This window comes from Pyrus communis, chromosome 9 (genome assembly GCF_041283825.1).
Source record: "Pyrus communis isolate YQ-2024b chromosome 9, ASM4128382v1, whole genome shotgun sequence".
Taxonomy (NCBI): Eukaryota; Viridiplantae; Streptophyta; class Magnoliopsida; order Rosales; family Rosaceae; genus Pyrus; species Pyrus communis.
The window spans coordinates 25516866-25542121 of record NC_142573.1 but is presented as its reverse complement, the minus strand read 5'-3'; the positions used below and the strand labels follow the sequence as shown (position 1 = coordinate 25542121).

The 25256-nt window shown below is 36.2% G+C and overlaps 2 protein-coding genes and 1 long non-coding RNA gene across 3 annotated transcripts; 2 read left to right on the top strand and 1 right to left on the bottom strand.

Annotated features, from left to right (window-relative positions):
* Positions 1 to 9903: 9903 nt before the first annotated feature.
* LOC137738937 (putative transcription factor bHLH086) lies at positions 9904 to 11487 on the top strand. Its single transcript, XM_068478402.2, has 5 exons — positions 9904 to 10397; positions 10671 to 10778; positions 10876 to 10941; positions 11048 to 11113; positions 11215 to 11487. Exons 1-5 carry the CDS (start codon positions 9912 to 9914, stop codon positions 11338 to 11340), a joined length of 852 nt encoding a protein of 283 aa, XP_068334503.2. The 5' UTR covers positions 9904 to 9911; the 3' UTR covers positions 11341 to 11487.
* Positions 11488 to 16424: 4937 nt separating this feature from the next.
* Positions 16425 to 20145, top strand: LOC137739743 (U-box domain-containing protein 17). Its single transcript, XM_068479432.2, has 2 exons — positions 16425 to 16955; positions 19031 to 20145. The coding sequence occupies exons 1-2, from the start codon at positions 16660 to 16662 to the stop codon at positions 19881 to 19883; spliced, it is 1149 nt and encodes a 382-aa protein (XP_068335533.2). The 5' UTR covers positions 16425 to 16659; the 3' UTR covers positions 19884 to 20145.
* A 336-nt stretch (positions 20146 to 20481) lies between these two features.
* On the bottom strand, positions 20482 to 22237 carry LOC148694471 (uncharacterized). The gene is made up of 2 exons (XR_015966904.1): positions 21884 to 22237; positions 20482 to 20936 (listed from the first exon to the last, which is right to left on the bottom strand). It is a non-coding gene; the product is annotated as an uncharacterized LOC148694471 (long non-coding RNA).
* Positions 22238 to 25256: the final 3019 nt, after the last annotated feature.

Below are 25256 nucleotides of genomic sequence, written 5' to 3'. Positions count from 1 at the left end.
TTCATAATAAAAATGGTTCAATTTCTTAATCTTTATTTGAAGATTCTCCTTAAAAAAAAATCATTCGAACTGGAAATCGTTTATACCCAAATAAATTTGCTGCCGAACGAACGAAAGCTAGTTAACACTAATTATACAACTTAAAAATCAACTCGGTATGGATTTCTTTTCCCTCTTGATTGAATGACTTAGTACTAGATGAAAGACTTGATTGATCAGAAGAACCAAAACATTATTGTTATTTGGAACTGGTTTAGGAGGAGTCACTGATGAGACAAGTAAGGAAGAACCAATCTGTGGATTTTTAGACACTAATTTACGGCTTCGAGTATTTTGGGTTGCATGAGTTTGGTTTAGGATTATGCTTTAATTTGGTGAAGTGAGCTATACTTAGAGCACTTCCAGTGTAGGAAGGCCCCCAGGGCAATTGCCTATTGAATCCCCTCCAATGAATAGTAACTGCATTTAATAAATAATAATTGCTTTTTGCATCTCTATCCTTAAATTGAATAGCCATAACAATAGGTAATAAAATATTACTATTTTTTATTTTATAAAATAATAAAAAATAATTTTATTTGTAATTTCGGATAAGATTTTTTGTGACATCCCGTCCCGGGATTATTAAAACGTACGTGTGAAATTACAATTCTACCCCTAGTTATTTTCGTTTTGTCGTTTTGGTCATTTTGTGTGGTGTTGGCATGTGCTGGGCCACACACACACACACACACTGTCATCTCCCTCACCCTCTGTCTTCTCCCTGTCTCTCTCTCCCGTAACTCCCATTTCTTCTTCTTCCTTCTGTAAACGTACGGACAATCACACACCCACTCGAACGTTCGCAGATCGAGGAAACTAAGGACACCTTCGAACTCGTGAAGCTTGTGCGAGTGCAACCATACCATTTTGAGGTGAGAAATCCTTCGTTTTCACGTCGATTTGAGGTGGTCCGATTTGTGTACTGTTCATGCAAATATTAATCTAGCATGTTTTTGGAATTTTGAAGCTCGTAGATGTCTTAGTGAGGTCCTAAGGAGCCTCGGAGTGCTTCGTTGGACGAATTTGGACGTCGGGTTAGCTTGGTTCGAAGTTGGCCGGTTTTTTAGTTTGAAGACAGGTATGATCGCGTGGTTTTTAGCCTTTAAAAGTAGTATATCATGATTCTACAAGTCCTAAGCTTCACTTTGGTTCAAGAATCATGAAAAATGGTTGAGAAACGAGTGAGAAAACGAAGTTGGAAGTTTTTCCCGTTTTCCGGTGCCGACGACGTCTCCGGAGAAGGTGACGGAATATTCCGTCAAATCTGACGGAATATTCCTGACGCCGTTGACGGAATCCGTTAGAACTAACGGAATATTCCTCATGGCGTCAGTTGACGCCGTCCGTGTGCACCGCACGTGCCTGCGCGTGTGGCCGTGCCTTGGCCGGCGCGTGGGGGAGCGTGCGGCAGAGGAAAATTTTTCTAAAAATATGGTTGTGATCCTGAGGTTGTGTAGAGCACGTTGGTGTATTCATTTGTCCATTTTGAGCAATGTATGAGAAGTTATTACGAAAGTTAGGTTATGTGCTTTAAAGTTAACGTTTTTATAGTTATTTCGCATATAGGTGACACGTATTCCGAGGACGAGCATGCGCACTTGAGGCAGGGGGGCTACGACCCTTCCACATACCAGTGAGTGGGCTTTTGTTTTCCGTATATACCTATATACATTTATTTTCCCAGAAATTGAGTAAAAAGGGTTAATTGTCTTATGCCATGCATGTTATTATTATCGTTTATGCATCATTGCATACATTAGTAGTGGTACACATACATATGTATATTGGGTGCTGTGGACGCACAGGTAAGTGCCAGGTAAGTGGTATTCATATTTACATTCAGCAGTAGTTTGAGATGCTTAGAGAGCTCATAACCTGCACCCCCGGTGTTAGTGCTCCCGCCCAGAGTAGGGCACAGTCCTTCACGTGATGTTCACCTCCCGCACCACACGCTCATCTTGGATCCAAGTTAGGTGCACAGTCCTGTCGTACAGACCATTTTAGGTGGTTCCGACTCGTAGGTGACCCGCGATTATTCGCACAGTCTTCACGTGATCGTAGCACTAGAGCGTATATATATATATTACACCCAGACCTGTCGTACAGACCACTTTAGGTGGTTCCGACTCGTGGGCAGGTTCAGTTATTGATTTTGAGATTTGAGCTCTATATGCAGCCGTACATGTCACGTTAGGTGACTCCGGCTGCCAGATTACATGTTATTGATATGATTTATACCTGAGCACTTACATTTCATTATGAGGTTTTGACATGGCATATCTTGAGCATGATTGGCATACCCTTGAGCATGTTGGGCATATCTATACATACGTATATATGTTATTTTCTGGGAAGTATACAGGTTTTACGGCGAGGGGTTAGAATGTATTTTGCTAAATGGTTTTCAAAGAGCTTTGTTTTTGCCCACTCACGCTTTTGTTTTGCGCCCCTCCAGGTTCTAGTTACTTAGCAGGTTCGGTGGTCTCCCAGAGGGTTCTTTCGGCTTTTCTGACAGACACTCACCAGCGTAGGGTCACCTTCGGGTGTACTTTTGTCGCAACTTTTCTTTTGGACTGCTGTAGTCTTGCTCTGAATTTGTATCTCACTTACGCTAGCACTTGTCTTAGTACTTTGTATGCTAGTTTTTAAATTATTCGTACTTTTATACTACTATCTTATTAGTTTCCGCACGTGCACATGGCTGCGTCACCTTCGTGTGACGGCCAGCACGCTCCGATCTCGGTCGGGGTGTGTCATTTTTAATCCATCTCGTTGCACCACGTGCCATTATTCGAAAGGACAATTTTTTATGATAGATTTCGCTAAATTTACATAAACACACCAAATAGAAAAAAAACATACTAAATGAACTTAAGTTTCTTGAGCTTGTTTCAATTCCCACTGGTGCTCTATCAAGTCAATTTGTTGAGCTTTGTGATAGTATGAGGATTGAAGTGAAGTATATCGTTGAATGAGCCTTTCATTGTAACGTCCATCCCTTTCTAATGGCTCATGTTGCACGAGTTCTTCGGTGGCGTCATGAGCACAATATATTTGTGTTCTGGAATTGTTCATTGTGTCTGGCTCATATTCATCAACGACATCATAATTATACTCATCCTCCACAATCATGTTGTGAAGAATGATACACGTCATCATGATGGATTGAAGCGACTCTAAATCAAACAATTTGGCAGTACCCCTGACAATCGTCCAACGAGCTTGGTGGATACCAAAACAATGCTCCACATCTTTCCTATACCCCTCTTGACAGCTTGCAAAGTGTTTTTCCTTTTCACTTACAGGACGTGGCACTATTTTGACAAACAATGTCTACCTTGGGTAAACGTCGTCTACTAGGTAGTATGCTTCATGGTACTTATGTCCATTGACCCAATATACGTGACTTTTGGTGCTTTTCCTTGCAAGACATCGTTGAACACTGGGGATTGGGCAATGACATTGAGGTCATTTTCAGCTCCCAGAACACCGAAAAAAGCATGCCAAATCCATGTATCAAATGATGCCACCGCCTCCAAAATGATAGTTTTTGCTCATTTTTTGTCCCCATAAGCTCATTGCCATGCACTTGGACAGTTTTTCCAGGTCCAATGCATACAGTCGATGCTTCCAATCATGCCAGGAGCATCTCACCCTTGTTTAGAAGTCTTTGCAAGTCCATTGTCGTAGGTCTCCTGAGGTACTCTTTGGTGTAAACAGATTCGATTACGGAGAAAAACCTCATCAATGACTCAAGAATGGTTATTTTCCCCATCCACTTGGTCTGCAAATACTCCATATGCAAGCATCTGTAAGGCAAGAATAATTTTTTGCTCAGGAAGGAGACCCATGACACCAAAAACATCATTCTTTTGCACAAAGTAAGAATCATGGTTGCAAACAGCAATCATGATTTTGTTGAACAAATGTCTTTCCAATCTAAAAAGATGTCTAAAGTACATATCAAGGAATTCACTGTTACAAACAAAATAACCGTCCAAAAGATCCTTACCTTGTCGTTGCCTGCTTCTATCAATGTTTGCGGAACGGCTGGGCCTGGAGATCTTAGCCACAACTTGGATGACTCGACGGGAATGTGAGGCTCTTTGGCTTCTTGCTTCGTCATCTCTCCTTCTACGCTCCTCATCCTCATCCTCTTCTATTTCATTTTCACCCCTTGGAGATTGAACATTTCTTCCCCTTACTTAAACAATTATTTCTCTTGCCCATCGATTTCCCACAACATCCTTGAAGAAGACACTGTAAGAAGGATGCAGAAACTATGAATAAGGATAGATATTTTGACTTTGGTGTGTGATTTCTTAGAATGGATGGTGGGTTATATGGAGGAAAAATAAAGGATTAGGTTGGAAACAAAAGTATATTGAAACTTTGAGAGAAAGATTGGAATGTGGTTGAAAGTATTTGAGAAAATATGAAATTGTGGTGTAAGGTGGAAGATAATGATAAGGTATTTATAGAAAAATAAAATCATTTTTTTTTAATTTTTTTCAGATTTTTATTCATTTTTTATTAAATTTTTATTAACTTAATTAATATTTGTAGTTGGATTAAAGAAAATTTGAAATCCAACCCTCCATATTGTGCCACGTGGTACAACGGTAACATATCAGATTTTTTTTTCCCTTTTTTTTTTTAAATTTTTTTTTAAAGGCGAATAACGTGGACCGTTGATATGGAATCCAATAGCTGAGATTGTACCACATCATCCAGCTATTGGGGGAGGTTTGAATTTTTTTTTTTTACCGTTGGAAATCCAACGGGTCTAAAAAAAAAATTTCATTGAAATCCAACGGCCTTGAGGGTGCCACGTGGCACCCAGAACAGTAACATATCCGAATCCAAACTGCGGGCCCCACCGACTGAAATCTAGTCGGTGACGCGCCACTACGAGCTGGTGTGATGCATGCGCCTGACGCAAAAAATTTTATAACGTGGCTGACATCATCCTAACGTTAGCCTTGCATCAAAGATCCCTCAGGCGCTTGGGCCTTGGACTTGTGCCTCCCCTCTCACACGAGCCCCCCCCCAACCCAGCCCAATCGCCCGTGTGGGCTGGAGCAAAGAAGGGAGGGGATTGGGTTGAAGAGGTCCCCTGTCCACTGGAGCTGCTCTTACACTTATGTGGTTTTGTTCCTCCTTAAGTTTTACTTTTGAGATTATTACTTTTATATTTAGTATTTTTTACTTGTCAACATCTTTAATGTACTGTTAAAATTTATCTAATGAATATTATTTCCTAGGGTAAAGTACAAAAAACTACCTCAACTATTGGTGTCACGACACTTTCATACCTTATCTTTTAAAATTGACAATGTCATACCTCATCTTACGAATTTGTGCCAATGTTATACCTTCCGTTAGCCAGCCGTTAATTTGTCAATTAAATGCTGACGTGGCTTGATCCATACCCCACTTTCTATTAAAAATTTTAAAAAATATTTAAAAAAACTAAAAAAAAATCATTTAATATTTTTAAATATTATAATAATAAAGAAAAGTTAAAAAACAAAAAACAAAACAAAAAAAACAAAAAAAAAAAACACACAAAAATCAAAACCTTTCGTCCCATCCACCCCCTCCCCCCTTCTTTCTCTCCCTATCTTCTTTCTTCCCTGTGTAATCTTCAACCAAAAAAAAAACAAAACAAAAAAAAAAAATTTGAAAACCCATCAACCCCCAACCCCCCCCCCCTTGGAAGAAGAAGAAGAAGAAAAAAAAAAAAAAAAAAAAAAACCACAACCCAGTTCATCCCCCCCCCCTAAAAACAAATCAACCCCCTCTGCAACCCCAGATCCCATTCGCCAGGCCGATTCCGCAAGGGTGGGTGCGAGGTTGGGTGGGTGCAAGGCTGGGTGCGGAGGATGGATGCAAGGGGAAGACGAACTAGGATTATTATTATTATTATTATTATTATTCTGGGTTGTAGGTAGGGGCTTGGTTGGGGGGGGGGGGGGGGGAAGGGGGAGAAGAAAGAAGGACGCAGGGGGAGGGTGGGAAGGGATGAAGTATTTTTTTTTTCCTTCTTTTTTGTTTTCTAGCTTGCAGCAGGTAGATGGGGGAGGGAGGACGCCCGAGGGGGGTGGGGGGGGGGGGGAGAGGATGAAATTATTATTTTTTTTGTTTCTTCTTTTGTTTTCCAGGTTGCAGGCTTGCAGTAGGTAGATAGGGGAGGGGGAAGGGATGAAGTTTTTTTTTTTTGTTTTTTTTTTTTCCTTCTTTTGTTTTCTGGGTTGCAGGCTTGCAGTAGGTAGATGGGGGAGGGAGGACACGAGGTGGGAGGGTGGGAAGGGATGAAGTTTTTTTTTGTTTTTTTTTTTCTTCTTTTGTTTATGGGTTGAAGGCTTGCAGCAGGTAGATGGGGGAGGGAGGGGGGAAAGGGACAAAATGTTTTGTTTTTTGTTTTGTTTTTTTTTTTTTAACTTTTCTTTATTATTTTAATATTTAAAAAATATTAAATGCTTTTTTTTTTAGTTTTTAATAATATTTTATTACTTTTTAAATAGAAAGTGGGCCCTGAATCAAGCCACGTCAGCATTTAACTGAGAAATTCATGCCAAGCTAACGGAAGGTATAACATTGGCACAAATTCGTAAGATGAGGTATGACATTGTCAATTTTAAAAGATGAGGTATGAAAGTGTCATGACACTAATAATTGAGGTAGTTTTTTGTACTTTACCCTATTTCCTATCAACCAATATAATAGAGATAATATAAGATAGAGAGGACAAATTCAATCTTTAACCAAGAACTGGGACCAGTTCTGACCTGTGCTAAACATATAATTAAAGAATGATTAGAAACTTAAACTGCCAGATGGAATCAATAAATAGTCTTCTTAGAGGTTATGGAATTAGGATTATGAACCAGCAAGGACTTAAGGGAAAGGGCATTAAAATAAGGCTTATTTTTCTAGTACTCTTCACTAAATTTCATTTTAGTCTCTACGTACTCTATATTGACTCACTTTATCACTTATCACTTACACACACACTTTATATTCCACTTTACTACCTAGATTCTATGTTGTCTCACTTTAACACCTGCACTCTTTTTCAATGTCTCACTTTACCCTCTTTCGTCAAATAAGTTAAAAAGAACCGTTAATTGCGCCAACATAGCATGGACAATGTAGTCTTTTCAACTATATTAGTAAGACCCATGAGTGCAAAGATGTGGAAGAAAACTCAAACCAAGGTTTGGTTTCTCAATGTTAAGAAAATTAAAGAAGAGGATAGCAATAGATGTAAAGATTTTCCCTAATAATCATTGCAAAAACATCCAAAAACATCGAAATTGATTCGTGAATCTTGAAATTTAACTTTCTCTTCTTATATTTTTCTCTTAATCTACAGAAATGAAACCCTAGCATGAGCTTAATCCACCTCCATTAACCATGGGTTCCACTAACATCTCACATACCGCACAACCAACATAGTTGAAAAGACTAAATTGTCCATGTCACCTCAATGTAATTAATGACTCTCTTAACTTATTTGACGAAATAGGGTAAAGTAAAACACTGAGGAAGGGTAATTTAAAGTGAGATAATATAGTGTAGAGGGTAAAGTGGGACACTAAAAAAAATGCAAATTGTAAAGAAAGACACATAACATGTAGGGAGTATAATGAGATTTTGCGAAGAGTACATGTGTCGTAACTGAAAATAAGCCTCAATATAGATCTTAATTATTGGATATATAGAGAGAGATATGATTTGTTGTGTAATAAATAGATGTTGATTCGGACCAAAAAGAAAGTGAGAGATTCAAGGTAAGGAACAACACAATCTCCTTGAGACAAGGAATTTCTCTTCTTCCGATGCCAGCTTGGGGTTTCCCTTTTCCTCCCCCCATATGTCTTTGTCAAAGACGCAACATATGCATGTGGACCATGATCTTCAATGGGTTTATAAAACATATATATACAAAAGGATGCCAACTTTGTTTGACAGGCAGCCAAATATTCAGTGCATGTAAATATTCTTTACATGTTATTTGACTTGAGGGAATGCTTAGTTTAATTTAGTCTCAACTTGTATCAAGATGTGGGATACAGGCTTTCAGTTGGGCAATTCATTTACAACTAAAACATGTCATTGATGAAAAAGACTCAAAGACATGACGAATTCACTCTCTTATACAAAACGTTTCAAATTGTTGGAAACCAATATGCATGAGTGATTTTGCTATCTCAGATCATAAAAGAATGAAAATATAGCGTATCTTCTGGTTACCACATCTCAACATATCCAAACATCGAAATTGTTGAAGAATGCAATTTTTTAATAAAAACTTGATAAAATAAATTACAACTAATTATATTAAACAATCTCATTTATGTGAAGGTGTTTTGGATCTGGTGGCTCTCCCTTAGTGTGGCGGTTCTAATGTCGAGCTTAGGTTGGGATTTGTTTTGCTGCTGCGAGTTTGAAACTTTTGCGTTGCGAAGCCTTGGTCAACACTTTGTTAATTTCTCCACTGCAGCTGCCTTGGTGGCTGCTGGCAAGGCGTTCGTGGCAGCGGCAACAACATTCTGCCATTGTAAGATAGGAATTAGGGTTATGCTGATTGTCTTTTTTTTATCTACTGGGTCTGTTTAGCTTTCCCAATTTGTTGTAGGTTTTTTGCTTATCTATTTATTTGGTTGGTTGGCTTTACCCAATATTATATAGTTTAATGAATGATGCTCTTTTGACCAAAAAAAAATCATTTTTATTTATAATTACACCGATACATTTTAAGATAGAAATCAAATTTTTACCCAACTTACTAAATTGGAAAATTATTAGTGTCACTAGTGGTGGGGCGCTAACCCTACTTTGAAATATTGACTGACAATTTGGCTTTAGGCGTACCGAAGGGTTTAAAGTTTAGCTTAAGCTTCGTAATCGAGAAGAAAAACTAAAAACCAGATAATACCCTAATGTAAATGGCCATGCAATAACTGTATCCAATTCAGTGACCAGCATATATTTATATAACGAATGCATTATTATATATAGAAATAGAAATAGAATGTAAAAAATAGTATTAAAACAAATAAAATACAGCCGGAATCCACGTGCCGATGGGAGAGAAGGGAAAAGCTGGTAGGAAGCTACGTTAAAGTGGTCCAGGTTCCGGAGGAACGGTGATATATGAATTCTGGGAGGAATCTCAGCGACGTGGGATGGCGAAAGATCCGGCGACCCTTCTGCTGCATGCTTTTCCTCTGAGAAAAATTATCTTCTTCTAATCTTCTCCCTATCTAATTCCTCACTTCTGCCAGCTAACAATCCCAATACAAAAATATTAATTAATTATTATTTACAGCAATATTAGTTTTTGTTCTTTTATTTTTATAGAAAGATATTCTACTCTAACGAGAGAAGGATATTTTTACTCCAAGGGAGTGATTTAAGTTAGGCAGTACAATGAATCAAGCACATAACTAAGTATCGAACACAATACAAATATAATACGTCATTGTTATCTGTAAGACTAGAACTTATGACCTTTCACCTATAATCAAAGATGAACACCGTACAAACATCTCAATCTCCACAATATTAGTTAATTTATACACTTTTCTTGATCCCATTAGGAATGTAATTAATTAGGTTTTGCTAGATAGCTACTTCCAGTGTCACACATTTTAATTATTTATTTAATTAATGATAATTCAATCAGACCCATAACCAATGACATATATATATGTATATATTACCTTTTCGTTTGAATCCCTACAAATAGGGTTTCCACTCTTCGTGTCATTCCGCATATGCGTGCCTAGCTAACTAACTACTTGATCAGCTAGTTTAGTAGTTTACTGTAGCCTCATTCTACTCTCTCTCTCTCTCTAGAAATGGCACTAGCCAAGGACATTAGAATGTCTACTCCTCATGACTCATGCACTCATGAGTCCCTTCAAGTTTCAGATCTTTCTGATGGATTTGTGTTTAGAGCCACATCTAATTACCAACCTGATCATCTCATTAACTTCAAAAGTGGGTACTACAACAGTGGTGAATCTTTGCTTAGTTTTGATAAAAACAAGCGGAGTTCTCAAAGCATTTACTTGAATAGTAGTACCAGCAAAGATGACTGCGATAGTGATTTGTATCATGGTAGTTATAGCCAGTGGAATCAGATGGCTGGCATCGGTGACCCAAGTCTTTCGGGCGATTTTAGTTGTTTACAGACGGCTAGCAATTACAGCAGCTCCATCCCCAACACCTCAAAAGAAGATCATGGGGTTCATGAGGCTTATGGATGGTTACACTCTGAAGCATCTGATAGCTTCCAGGAACCGGACGAGCAAAAAGCGGGGTTTCACAAGCGTCCCATTACGGTTAGCTGCTTCTTTTTCTTCTCTTATTTTGTTCTGAAAATTAACTTGGTTAGTCGTGCGATACGAATTCTTATTGAACAATTTAGCATATGTTATGTTCGACAAATGTCAAGCTCGACTATATAATATATCAAGTTGATTGTTGCTAAAATATGCCGTCTAGATTAACAGTAGATTTTTGCTAAAACGGAAGTTAACATTGTCATGTAACTTGTATAGTTTCAATTGTGCACCACAAATAATGGCCTTGATATAGAAGAAATTTGTTGACAGGGAGAGAGCATGCAACCTTCAAAGAAGCAATGCAGTGGTGCAACTAAGAAGCCCAAACCCAAGTCATCAACAAGTCCCTCAAAGGACCCCCAAAGTATTGCAGCCAAGGTTTGCTTGATCTGTTGTAGTTTTGATTCGTTGAGTGCAACTTAAGCAAACTATATGAAATGGAATTTATAATGATGAAAGAATATCTGTCTTTCAGAATCGAAGAGAGCGGATTAGCGAGCGGCTTAAGATATTGCAAGAACTGGTGCCCAATGGCTGCAAGGTGGATTAATTTCTTAACTAGCTTATGTATTTTTCTTCAACATATGAAATAATGTCTTGTAAAGTTGGGGTTTTCAAGTTTATATTATATTTTTGTATATTTGCAGGTTGATTTGGTCACCATGTTAGAGAAAGCGATCAGTTATGTTAAATTTCTTCAACTACAAGTCAAGGTGTGACATCAAATATATAATTTCCTTGTAAATTAATGTTTCTATTGCATGCCTTCAACTATATACTAGAGCGCTTATATATGTGAGATTTGATGATTTAGGTGTTGGCAACCGATGAATTTTGGCCCGTTCAAGGCAGGAAAGCTCCTGATATTTCTCAAGTGAAAGAAGCCATTGATGCCATCCTCTCATCATCTCAGAGAGACACAAGTTCAAGCTCAAAGTAATTATTGAGTAGTACTTCAAATAGCTAGAAAAATATGTGACAATAAAAACAAGAACAACTATATATGTAGGCAAAGAAAAAGCTTTGTCTTACAGGGAAGTTGGCAATGAATTAACAATTACAATTTGTATTTTTCCTTTAATTATGAAAATGTTGTGACCTAATTAATTATCCTTCTTGATCTATAAGTCACTGCACTAGTGCCATTCATAGAGAATCCATTTGTTTTGTTCTTGATCCATATTTTAGAAAAGAGACATGGTCAACTACCAATATACATTTTTTTTTTCAAAAAAAAAAAAAGGAGGACAACTGTTGACAAGCCACGGTTATCCACTCCTTTTGGATCCGGAGAGGCTACGGAAAATTTCAACATGCATGTGGCTACAATCAAGTAGATTCACTAACTCGGAACAAACACCGATACACGTTAGATCTATATAATCTAACGAAAAAATATTGGGCTACTTAATGTTAGGAAGTGCATGCTAGATTAGCCAACTAGTCCAAGAATTTCAGTTTACTTGAAATATGGTCCATGGACTGATCATTTCTAAAGAATGGAGGAATTAGTTAAAAGTCATACTGTTAGATTGAGCCCAAGTTTATGAGGCCCCAAAAATAAATCTAATAATAAGAGGCCCCAAATGGTCTACAATTTTTGCTTTTTTTATTGGTCATATTCCAAAACTTGAATTTATACACTTACCAAATCTAACATTCCATTTGACCCAAAAAAAAAAAAATCTAATATTATATTTGAACTCATATTGATTTGGATTTCACATATATGTATTTAAACTTCATAGATTTACAACCGAACTAATTGGATAACGTATTTCGATGTAAGAATTTCTATTAACCAAGTTACTGAATATCGTACTGTTTTTTTTCATCTTAATGAATAAGTTAGTAACGTTCCTTTCGTTAATAAATAAATAAATATAAAAAAAGTTAAGAAAAAATTTATTTGAATCTATATAACTTATTTCTACACCGAACTTACTCTTTACATCCATATCAATTTTAATTAAATCATCAATATCGCTCTAAACCCAAATTTTCTACCTAAACTACTCTCACAAACCCAATTCAGTATGTAAGTTTATCTTTACACCCATTGATAAAATAAAAACACAAAATCGATTTTCTACAACTCATTCAAACGTAAAGAAAACAATATATCTTACATATTTGTCTCGTGTTTAATCATTCTTTTGTTGCATATTTCACAACTCATTTTCTTCACCTAACCAACCCAAGCGTTGAGGTATTCAAAATATATTTTAGTTTGCAGAAATTTAGCATTTTCTAATCATACAAAGTGTAGTGATTTAGAGGTTGAATTAGTGGAGAATTGTGAGAAATTTGGATTGGTTATCGTGTGGGTTTCTTTCGCACCTGATGCTCTAAGCAAATTATTGTTTCAACGAGATTTTACCAAGTATAATTACCCAATTCAATTATTTGATTTCAATTTTCTCTTCAAGTGATGGTTATTCCCTCTTAACAAGAAAGATTCAGTTTTGACATATATTTTTTGGGACACTACCAATAAAACTTGTCTCCAAGGTGATCCTTGGCAAGGATGATTAGCCATATATATGGATCTTTGAAAAACCTAGAACATGTGGTGACAGAGAAACAAAATACCAGAAAACACATCATCCACCTTTATTATCATTGATTTCAAGCCTATTTGTAGGCAGTATAAAACTGCCACTAAAGCCTAAAAATAAAGAATTGAAATCAAATAAAAAAAATTAACATAAATTGATTCATACTTTATTTGGAGGATCTAAAACTTCAAAATTATCATCCATATGTCAAAAAGAGCTTATTTTTCTCTATAATAATGTCTTAGGGTTTTAACCAAAACAAAACGTAAAAGAATTATAGCGTGATTGTAAGGATGTGATTATTGAATGTGGGTTTATTGGTAAATTTTGATTTTTATGTTTATTTCATCTTGTACTTGATGGTAATTACACACTAGGGCTAAAAAGACAATTCACAATTAAAATTTAAGTTGGATGTAAAATGAGGTTATATGGGTTCAAATAAGATTTCTCAAAAGCTAATGTCTCTCTTTTTTTTCTTTTTTTTATTTATTTATTTTTATCTAGATGTGGGTTTTCTGGACACTAAAATCTAGATTTGTTGATCAAAAGATTCAAATGGTTAGGATCAAAATACTATTATGTTTCTCAAAGTAAACCATCACATACCTAAATTTGCCTAACCATAAGGAAAAGATGCCAAAATGGAAAAGTCACCAAACATCGTGATGAACTCTGAATTAAATCCTAAAGATGTCGTGTCATTGGATGAGGCCAATTTAGATTTTAACTTTTGTTATTCAACCAACTAGAAAACATGGACCACCATCTTTTGATAAAGTTAGTCTTAGTTTTAACTATTTGGACCATGATTAGGATAGATATTTAGTGTGCCGGATATACAGTTCAGTACACTAATGACTCGTTTACTAAGCCGTAATCAGAATGACTCATTTACTAAGCCGTAATCAGAATGTCTCGTTTTCTAAGCCATAATCATAATGAGAGGATTGAATTGATGAAGAGGAAATAGTGTGGAATCACAATTAAATTCCTGTTGAAGATTTTCTAAAATCAGATTAGAAATAATATTGAATTATATAAGTTGTTTACTAATTCATATAAATCAGAATAAAAATCAATATGATTACTAAAATTGAGTCGGCGGATGAGTTGAAGTGAATTGGTGGTCTTGCGGGTGTCATCGTCAAGGTGTAAGGGTGGTGTCGTGGTAATGGTCAAGGTGTAAGGTGTAAGGGTGGATAGGTTGTCGCAGGAGGCAGTTCTGGTGACCCATTGGAGTTGGGTTGGGGAAATTGGGGATTGGGATGTCGGGTGAGATTGGGAATGGGTGTGGAAGTGGAAGCCGCGGAGGAAGAGGAGATGAAAGTGTGTTTGGGAAGGGGTTTGGGGGAGGATGGTTTGAGGATAAGGAGTGGGATAGGAGAAGGAGGTGTTTAGGGTAGAGGGAAGTGAGAGGGAAGGTTCTGCTGGGCAGCGGTTGGTGGTGTTGGGTTACTACCAAACGCAATCTTGAAATTTTAAAGACATGAATGTATAATGGGGAGGAAAACTTCATCCCGATTTCGGATTTCCCTAATAACCTAGAATTCAAATACCACCGAATAGTAGGGAAGACAATTATTCCAAATTTTGGAGTTAGATTTCAAAATTTGCGTGAGTGAATTTTTTATTTCTCAATATTTGATAAACTTTGGAGTATTCTGTAATCAAAATTCATTTTTGCTTTTTGATTTCGATTACCCTTACATAAACGCGTCACAAGTGTAATAATATAATTGGTTGGAAATTTGAAAAAATAATTAAATTAATTGTATTATGACACTTGTTGTATCGAACTGTGTTCCAATACACAATTTTCTCTATGATTTTTTAATGATTAAATAATTGGTTTTAGCCAGAGTTAGACTATTCCAGTCTCAAATCATGCATAGCCACGTGTTCCCATAATCAGCCAAACATTATCATCCGCACAATAAAGTTCCCAATCGCATTGTTTCACAAAAAAGAAAAAAAAAAATGTTCCTAATCACATGATTATCGCTACACTGACCAATTGCTTCCAGATATTTTATTATTTTATAAAGTTGGTACTGACCAATTGCTACACTGATTAGGATCTTATTCCATTGCGTTTCAACTTCAAACTCGTTCGGTATAAATCTAAATAATTTAACCTCCCCATGCGATTGTCACTGCTCGTTTAGAACTATTTTTAAAAGCACTTTAAGCTGAAAACACACTTTCAATTAAAAGCATTTTACCTTTTTAATCAAAATATATAAGTACTTCAAATCATCTCTAATCCGTAGGTTAAAAATTAAAAATTTTAATCTAAAAAATTTATGTTTTAACTCAAAAACAGTTTTTTTGCCCCAAAGGTTAAGGGTTAAAATTTTAGCTCGAGATTATTAAATAATGAATTTAGGCTAAAATGATTTTTTGGTTTTTTTTTTTTTTTAATTATGTAGTTATCATAATTTATTTTTATGAACATTTTACCTTTAAAATATTTAGATTCCAAGAAAGGTTGAAAATTCATTAAACCAACCTCATGAAACATGTATTTATACAATTTTTTGGTGAATTTTGATTTAAATATTGTTTTAATTGTTTCATCAGTTGGATTTAATTGTGGGTCGGTAGATATTTTCTTACAGTTATCTCAACGGTTAGATTTAATGTATTTAAAACTTATTTTAGACCCAACCATTGGAGAATGATTGGGTTAGTTTAAAACCTAAATTTTGGTGGCCCAACCTTTTAATCCTGGTCTAAATTTTGAGTTAAGTTTGTCCAAATTTTAGGTTTTAATCCAAAACTTATTTTAGGCCAACCATTGAAAAATGATTAAGTTTGTTCAAAACCTAAATTTTAAAATTTTAGCCTAAGAATTAGAGATGGTCTTGTAAAAAAAAAAACAAGAAAAAAAAAACTTAAAACGCTAAGTTATTTTAAAGGGTAAATTGCCAATTTATTTCCTGAATTATCACTTAAGTAAAAATTAGGTTCCTAAACTATTTTTTTCAAAAAAATCAGTTATTGAATTATAAAAATCTGCCAATTACATCTCTAATATTAGATTTGAAGCTACTATATTTAATTTTCCTTCAATTTAAGTTACGTTACTTGCATGTGATGCACATTAGAGGGCAGATTGGTAATTTTATTATAAAACAAGTGTATAGAGTTAACTTTAGAGGGTAAATTAGAGGTTGGATTTGCAACCTATATGAAATGTTAAAGGCTTATAAGCGAGAAAATGATGGTATTACACTCTAAAATGTGTTAAGTAACTTAAATTTAAGAAAAATTAGATAAAATAACTTTGAATATAATAATACGAATAGAATTAACAATTTTTAATGAATTTAGGAACTTATTTTACTAAAAAAATTAATTCAAAGATCTAATTTTTACTGAGATAATAATTCAAGTAATAAATTAGCACTAAACTATCATCAACCAGGTGTTATTTTAAACCTATAGTGCATTATAGTCTAGTCGGCAAATTTCCAAAAGACAATTCAAGGGACGGAAGACAAGTTGCTTTCCAATAAAAGTTTCGAACTGTTTGCTTAAACACCAATCCTCCTCTCTTTCTCTCTCTCTTATCAGAGCTTCTCAGCCTCTAATTTCCCCACTCAAATATTTCCTCCGCTCTGTTTTTTCTAACTCCACCTCCCACGCAACTAAATTTACCCACCACCACCTCTTCACTTCGATCACCTCTCTTCTTAATGGATTCCCGTTCATCATCCGACGGTCACAATTCGACTCCGGACTCACCCTCTTCCACCTTCTCCTCCTCCTCAGCCGTCCATCGCGCTCTGCAACTCATCCAATCCGACGACCAGGACTCCAAGCTCCAGGGCGCCCAGGAAATCCGGCGCCTCACCAAGACCTCGCAGCGCTGTCGGCGCCAGCTCTCCGACTCGGTGGGCCCACTCGTCTCCATGCTCCGAGTTTGCGACTCGCCCGAGTCCCATGAATCGGCCCTACTCGCCCTCCTCAACCTCGCCGTCAAGGATGAGACGTACGTACCCCGAACTCTTTCTATTTTCTTTTTAAAATAATAATCTTCTTTTTTTATCATGGAATTTAGTGACTATAGTTTCTTGGAAATTGTGTATGGATTTTCTGGGTGGAATTTTCTTCTTAGGATTCCTAATTTGGTGAAAAATATCAATATTATAATTAATTTATAACAGAAACAGGTTCCGTATATCAGATGTAAAAATACAATTGGTTTGATGTCCGATACACTAAAAACTTATCTCATCATTTAGTATCCTATTCCGAGATCCAAAATGCTCTTTCTTTCAACTTTTAATAGAGATGAGATTCATATGTGTTAATCGATCGCACCTCAATTAAAGATATGTTACAATTGATGGTAGCACTACTCTTCGGGGATTCTCTTTTATAAAAATTTTTTCTTTTTCTCTTTTGCCTTATTATCTTTTCTTTTTATCTGATTGGTTGCTGAGAAAACAGTGGGGAGCAATATGCTAAATTGTCGGTCAGATTTTCATTCAAGATGATTGGTTCTGAATTTGTCAAAATAAATTTCATTTGGGTTTTATTTAAATGGGTTGATACTTAATGGTTGGTTATAATTAGGTCCACAGAGTTACCAAAAAGATAGAAATAATGCGATCAAGTTATGCTTCATGGGTTTGGATCCCATCCGGATCCAAACGGTGAGAATCTTAGATATCTTTACATCTTAACCATTCATTGTATATCGTGCGGTTATAAATTGTTTGAAATTTTTTTATTTAAAATTAATTACAAATAGCAGCTGACAAAAACTGATCTTGTACGATGAACGGTAGGATATGATAATCTCTAATATCTCCACAAAAAGGATTTGAAGATGATGCTCATCCATGCTCCATTTTCTTATGGAATTGGAAGCTATGCCCGTTTGGTTGCTTATAAAATAGTATTCTGGTATAATTGCTTAAACAGTATTGAAATTAAAGGAAGAAAGTATAATACACACATATATTATATTTGTTTGGAAGTGGAGAAATTTTTCAGTGTGACGGAAACATGAACACGATCTAATATATTAAGTGTCATAATACAAGTAGTTGGGTACTTAAAAAAATTCAACCAATTGTGTCATAACACTTGATGTACCGGATTATGTTCCAGCCACGACGAAAGATCTCCACCACGTGATTAAGGGGCATTGTTTTATATTTGTAGCAACCAAAAGGAACATTAGAAAGTTAGGCAAATAAGAACCAATCAAAATATTAAGAAAACAAATGTGATTGCTTTGTGAATTATGATAGACTTGTATTGAAAGGAATTGGATGCTTCAGGGTTCGAGAAGCCCGTAGGATCCAAGGAGTTGTTGCTCCCTTGTTCTTTGCTTCTTACTCTATCTCCTCCTTTTTCTTACGAATCTTACCGCCCAAGTTATCATATTTTAATTAAAAAAAAATTTGTGTAGTGGGGAATAAGACAACTACGTATACCTCCTTCTTAATCTTTTTGCACGTTTATTGGTTGCTTTCTTTTTCTTTTTCTTTTATTTTTAATAATGCTTTCCTTTTCTTTAGTCCAAATATAAATCACACTTTAGTAATTAAATAAAAAAGAAATGGGAATGTAACTAAGCGCAAACGTGGGTTAAACCAGCGTGCCCTTTTAATCCCGAGTTTGAATCACTTTCATAAATTAGGGTTAGTTTAGAATAGAATATCGCATAGTCTAAGCAATTTGAGAAACAGGCATTTATGCAAGTGATATAAATGAAATCACATTATGTTTAATGAAATTACTGGTTGAGCATATTTCCTTTCAGATTGAAAGATGGTTGGATAATTTGAATTTAATTTCTGGCCAGGAAGGCCAAGTCTTTTTGTTGTTTTTGGTAAATCATGTTAATTCATCATTTATTGTGTTTTTTCTCATTGGATTTGTGCCTTTCGATTAGTTTAAACCTTTTTGGTTTCAGCTTTCTAGATATCCCTGTCCATTGTGTTGTCTTAACATTTACCCAGCTTTTGTTTCACTTTCTAGATGCTGTAATATTTTTGCCACAATCTTTGTATTTCTGCTGCTGATTTTTCTTCTCAATATTTGGTCTCTCAGGAACAAAATTAAGATAGTGGAAGCTGGTGCTTTAGAACCAATAATTACTTTCCTTCCATCACAAAGTTGCAACCTTCAGGAGTATGCAACTGTAGCTCTACTCACCCTATCGGCTTCTGCAGTCAACAAGCCAGTTATAGGTGCTTCTGGTGCCATTCCTCTTCTCGTCGAAATCCTTAGACATGGAACCCCACAAGCTAAAGTCGATTCAGTAATGGCGCTTTCCAATCTCTCCACACACCCTGCAAACCTTAGCATCATTCTTGAAGCAAAACCAATTCCGTCCATAGTTTCCTTATTGAAACCCTGCAAGAAATCTTCAAAAACGGCTGAGAAATGCTGTGCTCTGATAGAATCTCTGGTGGGATTTGATGAGGGCAGAACTGCCCTCACATCTGAAGAAGGCGGAGTGCTAGCAGTGATTGAGGTGCTTGAAAATGGATCGCTCCAAAGTCGGGAGCACGCTGTAAGTGCTCTACTAACAATGTGTCAAAGTGACAGGTGCAGATATAGAGAAGCGATCCTTAAGGACGGGGTAATCCCTGGACTTCTTGAGCTGACAGTTCAAGGCACGCCCAAGTCTCAGACAAAAGCGCATATGCTTTTGCGCTTATTGAGGGACTCTCCGTACCCCAGATCAGAGCTTCAGGCAGACACACTGGAGAACATTGTATGCAACATCATCTCTCAGATTGACAGTGATGAACAGTCCAGTAAAGCAAAGAAAATGCTGGCTGACATGGTTCAAGTCAGCATGGAACAAAGCTTGAGACATTTACAGCAAAGGGCTCTGGTATGCACGTCAACTGATCTGCCTGTCAGTACTTGCACCTCTGAAGTTTCTTTGAAATGAATGTTTTCGTTTAATTAGCTTCGTCTTTCTTGCACGGGTCCTGTGAGATAAAATTTCCATACTGTACTAGAACAAAGAACAAAGAATGATAGAGTAAAATGATGCCAGTCCAGGCCTTTGTTTGTGAAGTCGGGTGACTGGTAAGTGTGAATAAACTGGAAAATGTATGAGAGATTGATAGAAAATATATGTTTTTATTAGTTGGTTTGCAAAGAAAATGTTGTATCCCTAAGTATAATAATGTTAGCGAAAGCTTTGCATATATCTCCTTTGTTTACTTGACGTATGAGGCTTCTCTGTTAATTGTTCGACGGAACCCATTCGAGTAGTTATATGTCATTGCGTCGGATCATTCGTCGTTTGTGTTTTAATTTTGTTGTATAAGAATAAGATAGTGCTTAATTAAGGAGTTGAAATATTAGAATCCAACCAGACCACCTCGATCTGTTGTCCAATACCATTTTTTTTTTTTTAATATTTATTTTTTGTGTTGGATTCACAAGTACTTTCTCCAGCATTGAGCCGTCAATAGCCCTTCACCTCCACATTCATGGATCCACCTAGGGAAGGGCAAAATAACCGCGGGCATGAATAACTGCGGTTATTCGTCCATTTATATTTAACGGTTATGTTTAAGTGTTACGGGTATAACTATTTATTCATGAACTTAAACGAAACGAGTGAGTATGATTATTACTATTACCCCCGTGGGTAGAAACGGGTACCAGGCCGAGTACATCGCATTGCTCATACAGTCGTTGATGGTGGCCCACTTATTTCCGTACTTGGCGAGCCTCGTCCATGATCTCATCCTCCTCAGGAGTGAAGGCCCGTTGCTCCACCTCCGGCGAGAGCTGGTTGCACCACTGATGCACCCGGCAGGACTTACCCGATCGTCCTGAAACCAACTTGTTTATCACTGAAAAGGTTGCGAGCGCCGGGGCGGTGAACGAGTTGCCGTAACTTCTCGTCGTCGTCGCGGCTTCACGGACCTTTTACCCGATCCAATTCTCTAAGCTACATCACGGAAGACTGCATTGATACCTATTCTCGCTGATCCATATAGAAATTCATAATTGTAGCTAACTCTAGATAAAAATGAAGTCAAAATTCAAAAGGAGATAAATAATCTACAAAATTGGAGGGAGAGATTAGGAGAGGCGGTGGAGGGAGGAGAGAGAGAGTCTCTGCCCGAGAAGCTTAACAACAAATATAAAATATTACTTTATTTTCAACTTGTAAATATAAATGAGTAAACGGATATTGTTAAATAAGTGTGTGGTTATGGTTATAATTATTCGTTTATAAATGGTTATGGTTATGAGTATACTCATTTATGAAATTATCCAATGGGTAAATGATTATGCGTGTATTAATCTAAATGGTTATTGACAAATAATCACGGTAATTCGACTGCTATAACCGTTGTCCATTCCTAATCCACCCTCCCAAGTCCCAAGTCTCTCTTTGGATAAAATTTGTTTTAATTATTCACATGATTAATTTTATACATGTGTTCGTTTATTATTTTGTAAGAGATGAGAAGCTTACTATTGAACTTAAGAAGGAGGAGAAAGAGGAGAAAGAGGAAAATTGTGGCAATGGAGACACCGGCGGTGGCAATGGCGAATATTTTGTTTCTTACATTTTGGTTTTGTAACAAATATATATATATATATATATATATATTTATTTATTTATATTTTGTATTTACATATTCATTTTCTGGGGATGCATTATAGATATGTCTTTGTATATTGATGATGTGTTGTATTCTGTTTTTGCAAGGTGGTAATGTTTTTTGAATTTGATTTCCAAATTCGGTGTGCTTGGCTTTGCTGCTCTATAGCTTTTTGACAAAACAAGCTCACCAAATTCGAGAATCAAATTCAAAAGAACACTACCACGTTACTAAAACTGAATACATATCATCTATATACAAATACATATTATATATATATTTGTTGCAAAACAAAAAAAATACTAAACAAATCATTTACCATTGTCGCCGTTGTCGCCACCATTGCCACCGTCTTCTTATTCCTCCCCTTCATCTTCTTACTTTTCTTCTCCCTCCTCCTCATCGATGTGAAATAGCTAGACAATAAAGACACACCAAATAGTAGAGATAACTTCCGTTGACATGGTGCAGGACACCATAGCCTAAGTGTTGGAGATCAGAAACCAAACACAAATTATAGCTTTATCATACGAACTTTGTAGAGTCGATAGGTTTGCCAAAATGTATTTATCGTACATTGGCAAACCTATTTATTCTACACGAGTCTAGTATGATAAAACTAGGTTGTGTTTCGTTCCCGGTCTCCAACACTTCGGCTATTTATATTGGCATCATGCACCATGCCGATTGAAGTTACGGTTAGCATTTGGTATGCCATTTCTGTTTATGAAGGTATTTGTTCTCCATCATAAAGTGTGGAGTGGTCTATATCGTAGAAAAACACACACTAAACTCACTCGTTCACCCTTTCATACTTTCAAAGCTCTCCAAAACTCACGCAAAAGAAAAAAAAATTCAGTCAATAACTTAAAAAATCAGGTATTCTGCATGGCCTAGCATTTTCAGAGTCGTGTCTGGCCGGTCAATGGCTTGGCTTGTGAACTTCATTCTCTCTCTCTGGAAATTTGGACGCACATGAGCAATTATAACCATTAATCCTGATGTAGTTAGTAACATTTGCTTATTATTTATTTAATTAAGTCCATAAACATGAGCTTAATTTAGCTTCCAAGACATTGCAACAGTGGGGCCCGAGTGGCACACACTGCTCACATTCCACCATTCATAAGTGATTTGTAGAGCCTAAAATAATTCCAAAAATTCTAAAGGCGACGCGTGAACTTTTATTCAAGAAGGACAATTTGCCCTCAATAAATGGGCAGGCTTCTCAGATGCATCCACGCGTAGCTCACATCCTTGAAAGATTCAGCAGCTGAACACAACTGCCCACATCTCACCTACCCTTGGCAAGGAATTAAAGATAAGGATTAAGTATCCAAATCCTATCTTTAATACATTCCTAATTGAAGATTGACTCCAATCAAGTAAGTAATTCTAATTTAATTCAATTAAGGATTATTACCCTATTATCTAAAGATATTATCTCCTATTAAATATCTTGAGAATATTTAGGAATATTTCTCTATTAAACCCTATATGGCCGGCCCTAGCCCTATAAATACCTCACATTCTACCAAATTGAAAAAGCTTTTGCAATCCTAAACAGCCTTAAACACTTTACTCTCTCATAGAAACTAACTTAGGCATCAGAGATCCGTTGACCTAACCCCCCTCCCCCACCTCCTGGGCGCGTGAGACTTAGGTCTTTGATCAAAGGTGTTGATTGTTTTGTAGGTGCATTTTTGTCAAGATTGAAGACGGCGGAAATTTACATCCACATGATTGATCTTGCAAAAATTTTCAGTGTGCTAAAAAACAGTCTAGTATACCAACTTTGATAATACAATTGATTGAATATATTTTTTTTAAGTTTCCAACAAATTGTATTATTATACTTGGTGTTCCTCACCACACCTAAAAATATCTATTGATCTTGAATATTTTGGTTCTTTGTTTGATAGTGCTGCCGCAACGACATTAAAAAAATACAATTTCAAATACGAATACAAATACGACAACACCGCAATGGTCAATGGGCATAGCCCGATTCTGCATTGTTTGGGCTTGAGTTGATGGTTTGTGGAAACAATGAACATAGAAGGAAGGCCTTTTTTGATATGAATAGAATGGATAAAACATTATTGAGAACTTTAACCAAAAGCTTCCGGTACTGTTTACTTTAATGAAAAATCACATTTTTACACTAAAAAGTCAATCCTGGTACTATTCACCTTAACCTTTATTTTGTCCTTATCGTTAAAACTCAAAGTTTTCAAACTCCTTTCATTAATTTTCCTAACATTCATTATATCCAACGAGAGTTAAAGGCAGAAATGAAAATGTGTTCAACGTAGAGATATAAGCTGAATTTACTAGCCACTTAGTACTATGGTCTAGTGATATTCCTCTTTATTTGTAAGGCCATCTCCAACCGAAGGCTGGTCAGAAAGCTCGTTTTAGCCATGACCATATTTCTTACCATCTCCAACCGAGGGCCAAAGGGTTATAGTATAGAATGTGAAGAATTGAAATAAAATGAGGAAATATAGTATGAAATGGTGAAAAATATGTGAGAAATGGTGTAGGAAAAAAATTAGAAATTAAAAAAAAAAAAAAGAAATGAAAAGTGGGATGGGCATAAAAAAACAAAAAATAGGTTGGGACAGGAAAAAAAAAAAGAAAAAAAAAAGGGCAAGCCAGCGAGCTAGCTGGCTAGTTGAAGATGGCTAGCTGGTTGACCCTTTGGCCATTTTTTGTCTAGTGGGGCTCACGAGCCCTTTGGCCTGGTTCTCGGTTGGAGACGGTTTTCGAGTTATTTTTGACTCTCTGGACCCTTCGGTTGGAGATGGCCTAATTGAGAGATTTTAGGTTTGATTCTCGTCAAAGGAAAATTTGAACCACATTATTGTTAGCTCATTGTGAGACTAAGTGCATCCCCTTTCTCTTAGTGTAGACAATATTATTTGTTCAAAGGTGAATTTACTTGTGAAGGAAACTTTTTCATTTGCAATCCCTCCAAAAAGGAGATATTAGAATGGAGAAGTTTATTTCTTGTTTGATACCTTCTTACCTTCTCAACATAAAAAAAAAATCAACTTCCTTTGCCTTTAATGTACCTCAAAGTTAGAAGACATTTATTCCAAGGAAAGTGTTACTAGTACTGCAAAAATCTCATTATACACTTCTCACAAGTCTATTTTTCTTTCCAAATATAGAAATTTTGGAGTATAAAATGAGATTTTTGAAGTGGCAATAACAATTTCTTATTCCAATTCAATTATAAAGCCCAATGATGCCAAAATGCCAAATAGAAAAGAAAAAAAGGGTGGCCACTTAGTATTACGGTCTAGTGGTATTTTTTTTTCACTAGTAAGTAACAGGTTTTATGTTCGATTTTTGCTAAATGCGAATTTGAACCACATTATTGCTAGCCCATTGTGAGGCTAAGCCTACGCTCTCCCTTTTAGTATGAATAATCTCGTTTGTTCAAAAAAAAAAAAAAAGAAGCCATAATATTAGGACTTTTAAAGATCTTTTTCCTAATAAAAATGAATTTAGATGATGCATTTAGATGATGCAGGGTCAAGTAGATCATTATTGGTAAGGGGAAGCCTTGTCTACCATCCCGGTACATGCTCTAATGAATTAATTGAGTAGTGTTACATTTATCATTTATTTGCACCATTATTTATACATCTTTTTAATAGAGGTAAGGTTCGTCAACGCATGTA

What these genes read in the sequence shown, in the direction of transcription:
- LOC137738937 (XM_068478402.2), top strand. Translation starts at nt 9,912, where the DNA reads ATGGCACTAGCCAAGGACATTAGAATGTCTACTCCTCATGACTCATGC. An exon ending in TTCACAAGCGTCCCATTACG is followed by an intron (nt 10,398 to 10,670) that starts GTTAGCTGCTTC and finishes ATTTGTTGACAG; the next exon opens with GGAGAGAGCATGCAACCTTC. An exon ending in CCCAAAGTATTGCAGCCAAG is followed by an intron (nt 10,779 to 10,875) that starts GTTTGCTTGATC and finishes TCTGTCTTTCAG; the next exon opens with AATCGAAGAGAGCGGATTAG.
- LOC137739743 (XM_068479432.2), top strand. Translation starts at nt 16,660, where the DNA reads ATGGATTCCCGTTCATCATCCGACGGTCACAATTCGACTCCGGACTCA. An exon ending in CTCGCCGTCAAGGATGAGAC is followed by an intron (nt 16,956 to 19,030) that starts GTACGTACCCCG and finishes TTGGTCTCTCAG; the next exon opens with GAACAAAATTAAGATAGTGG.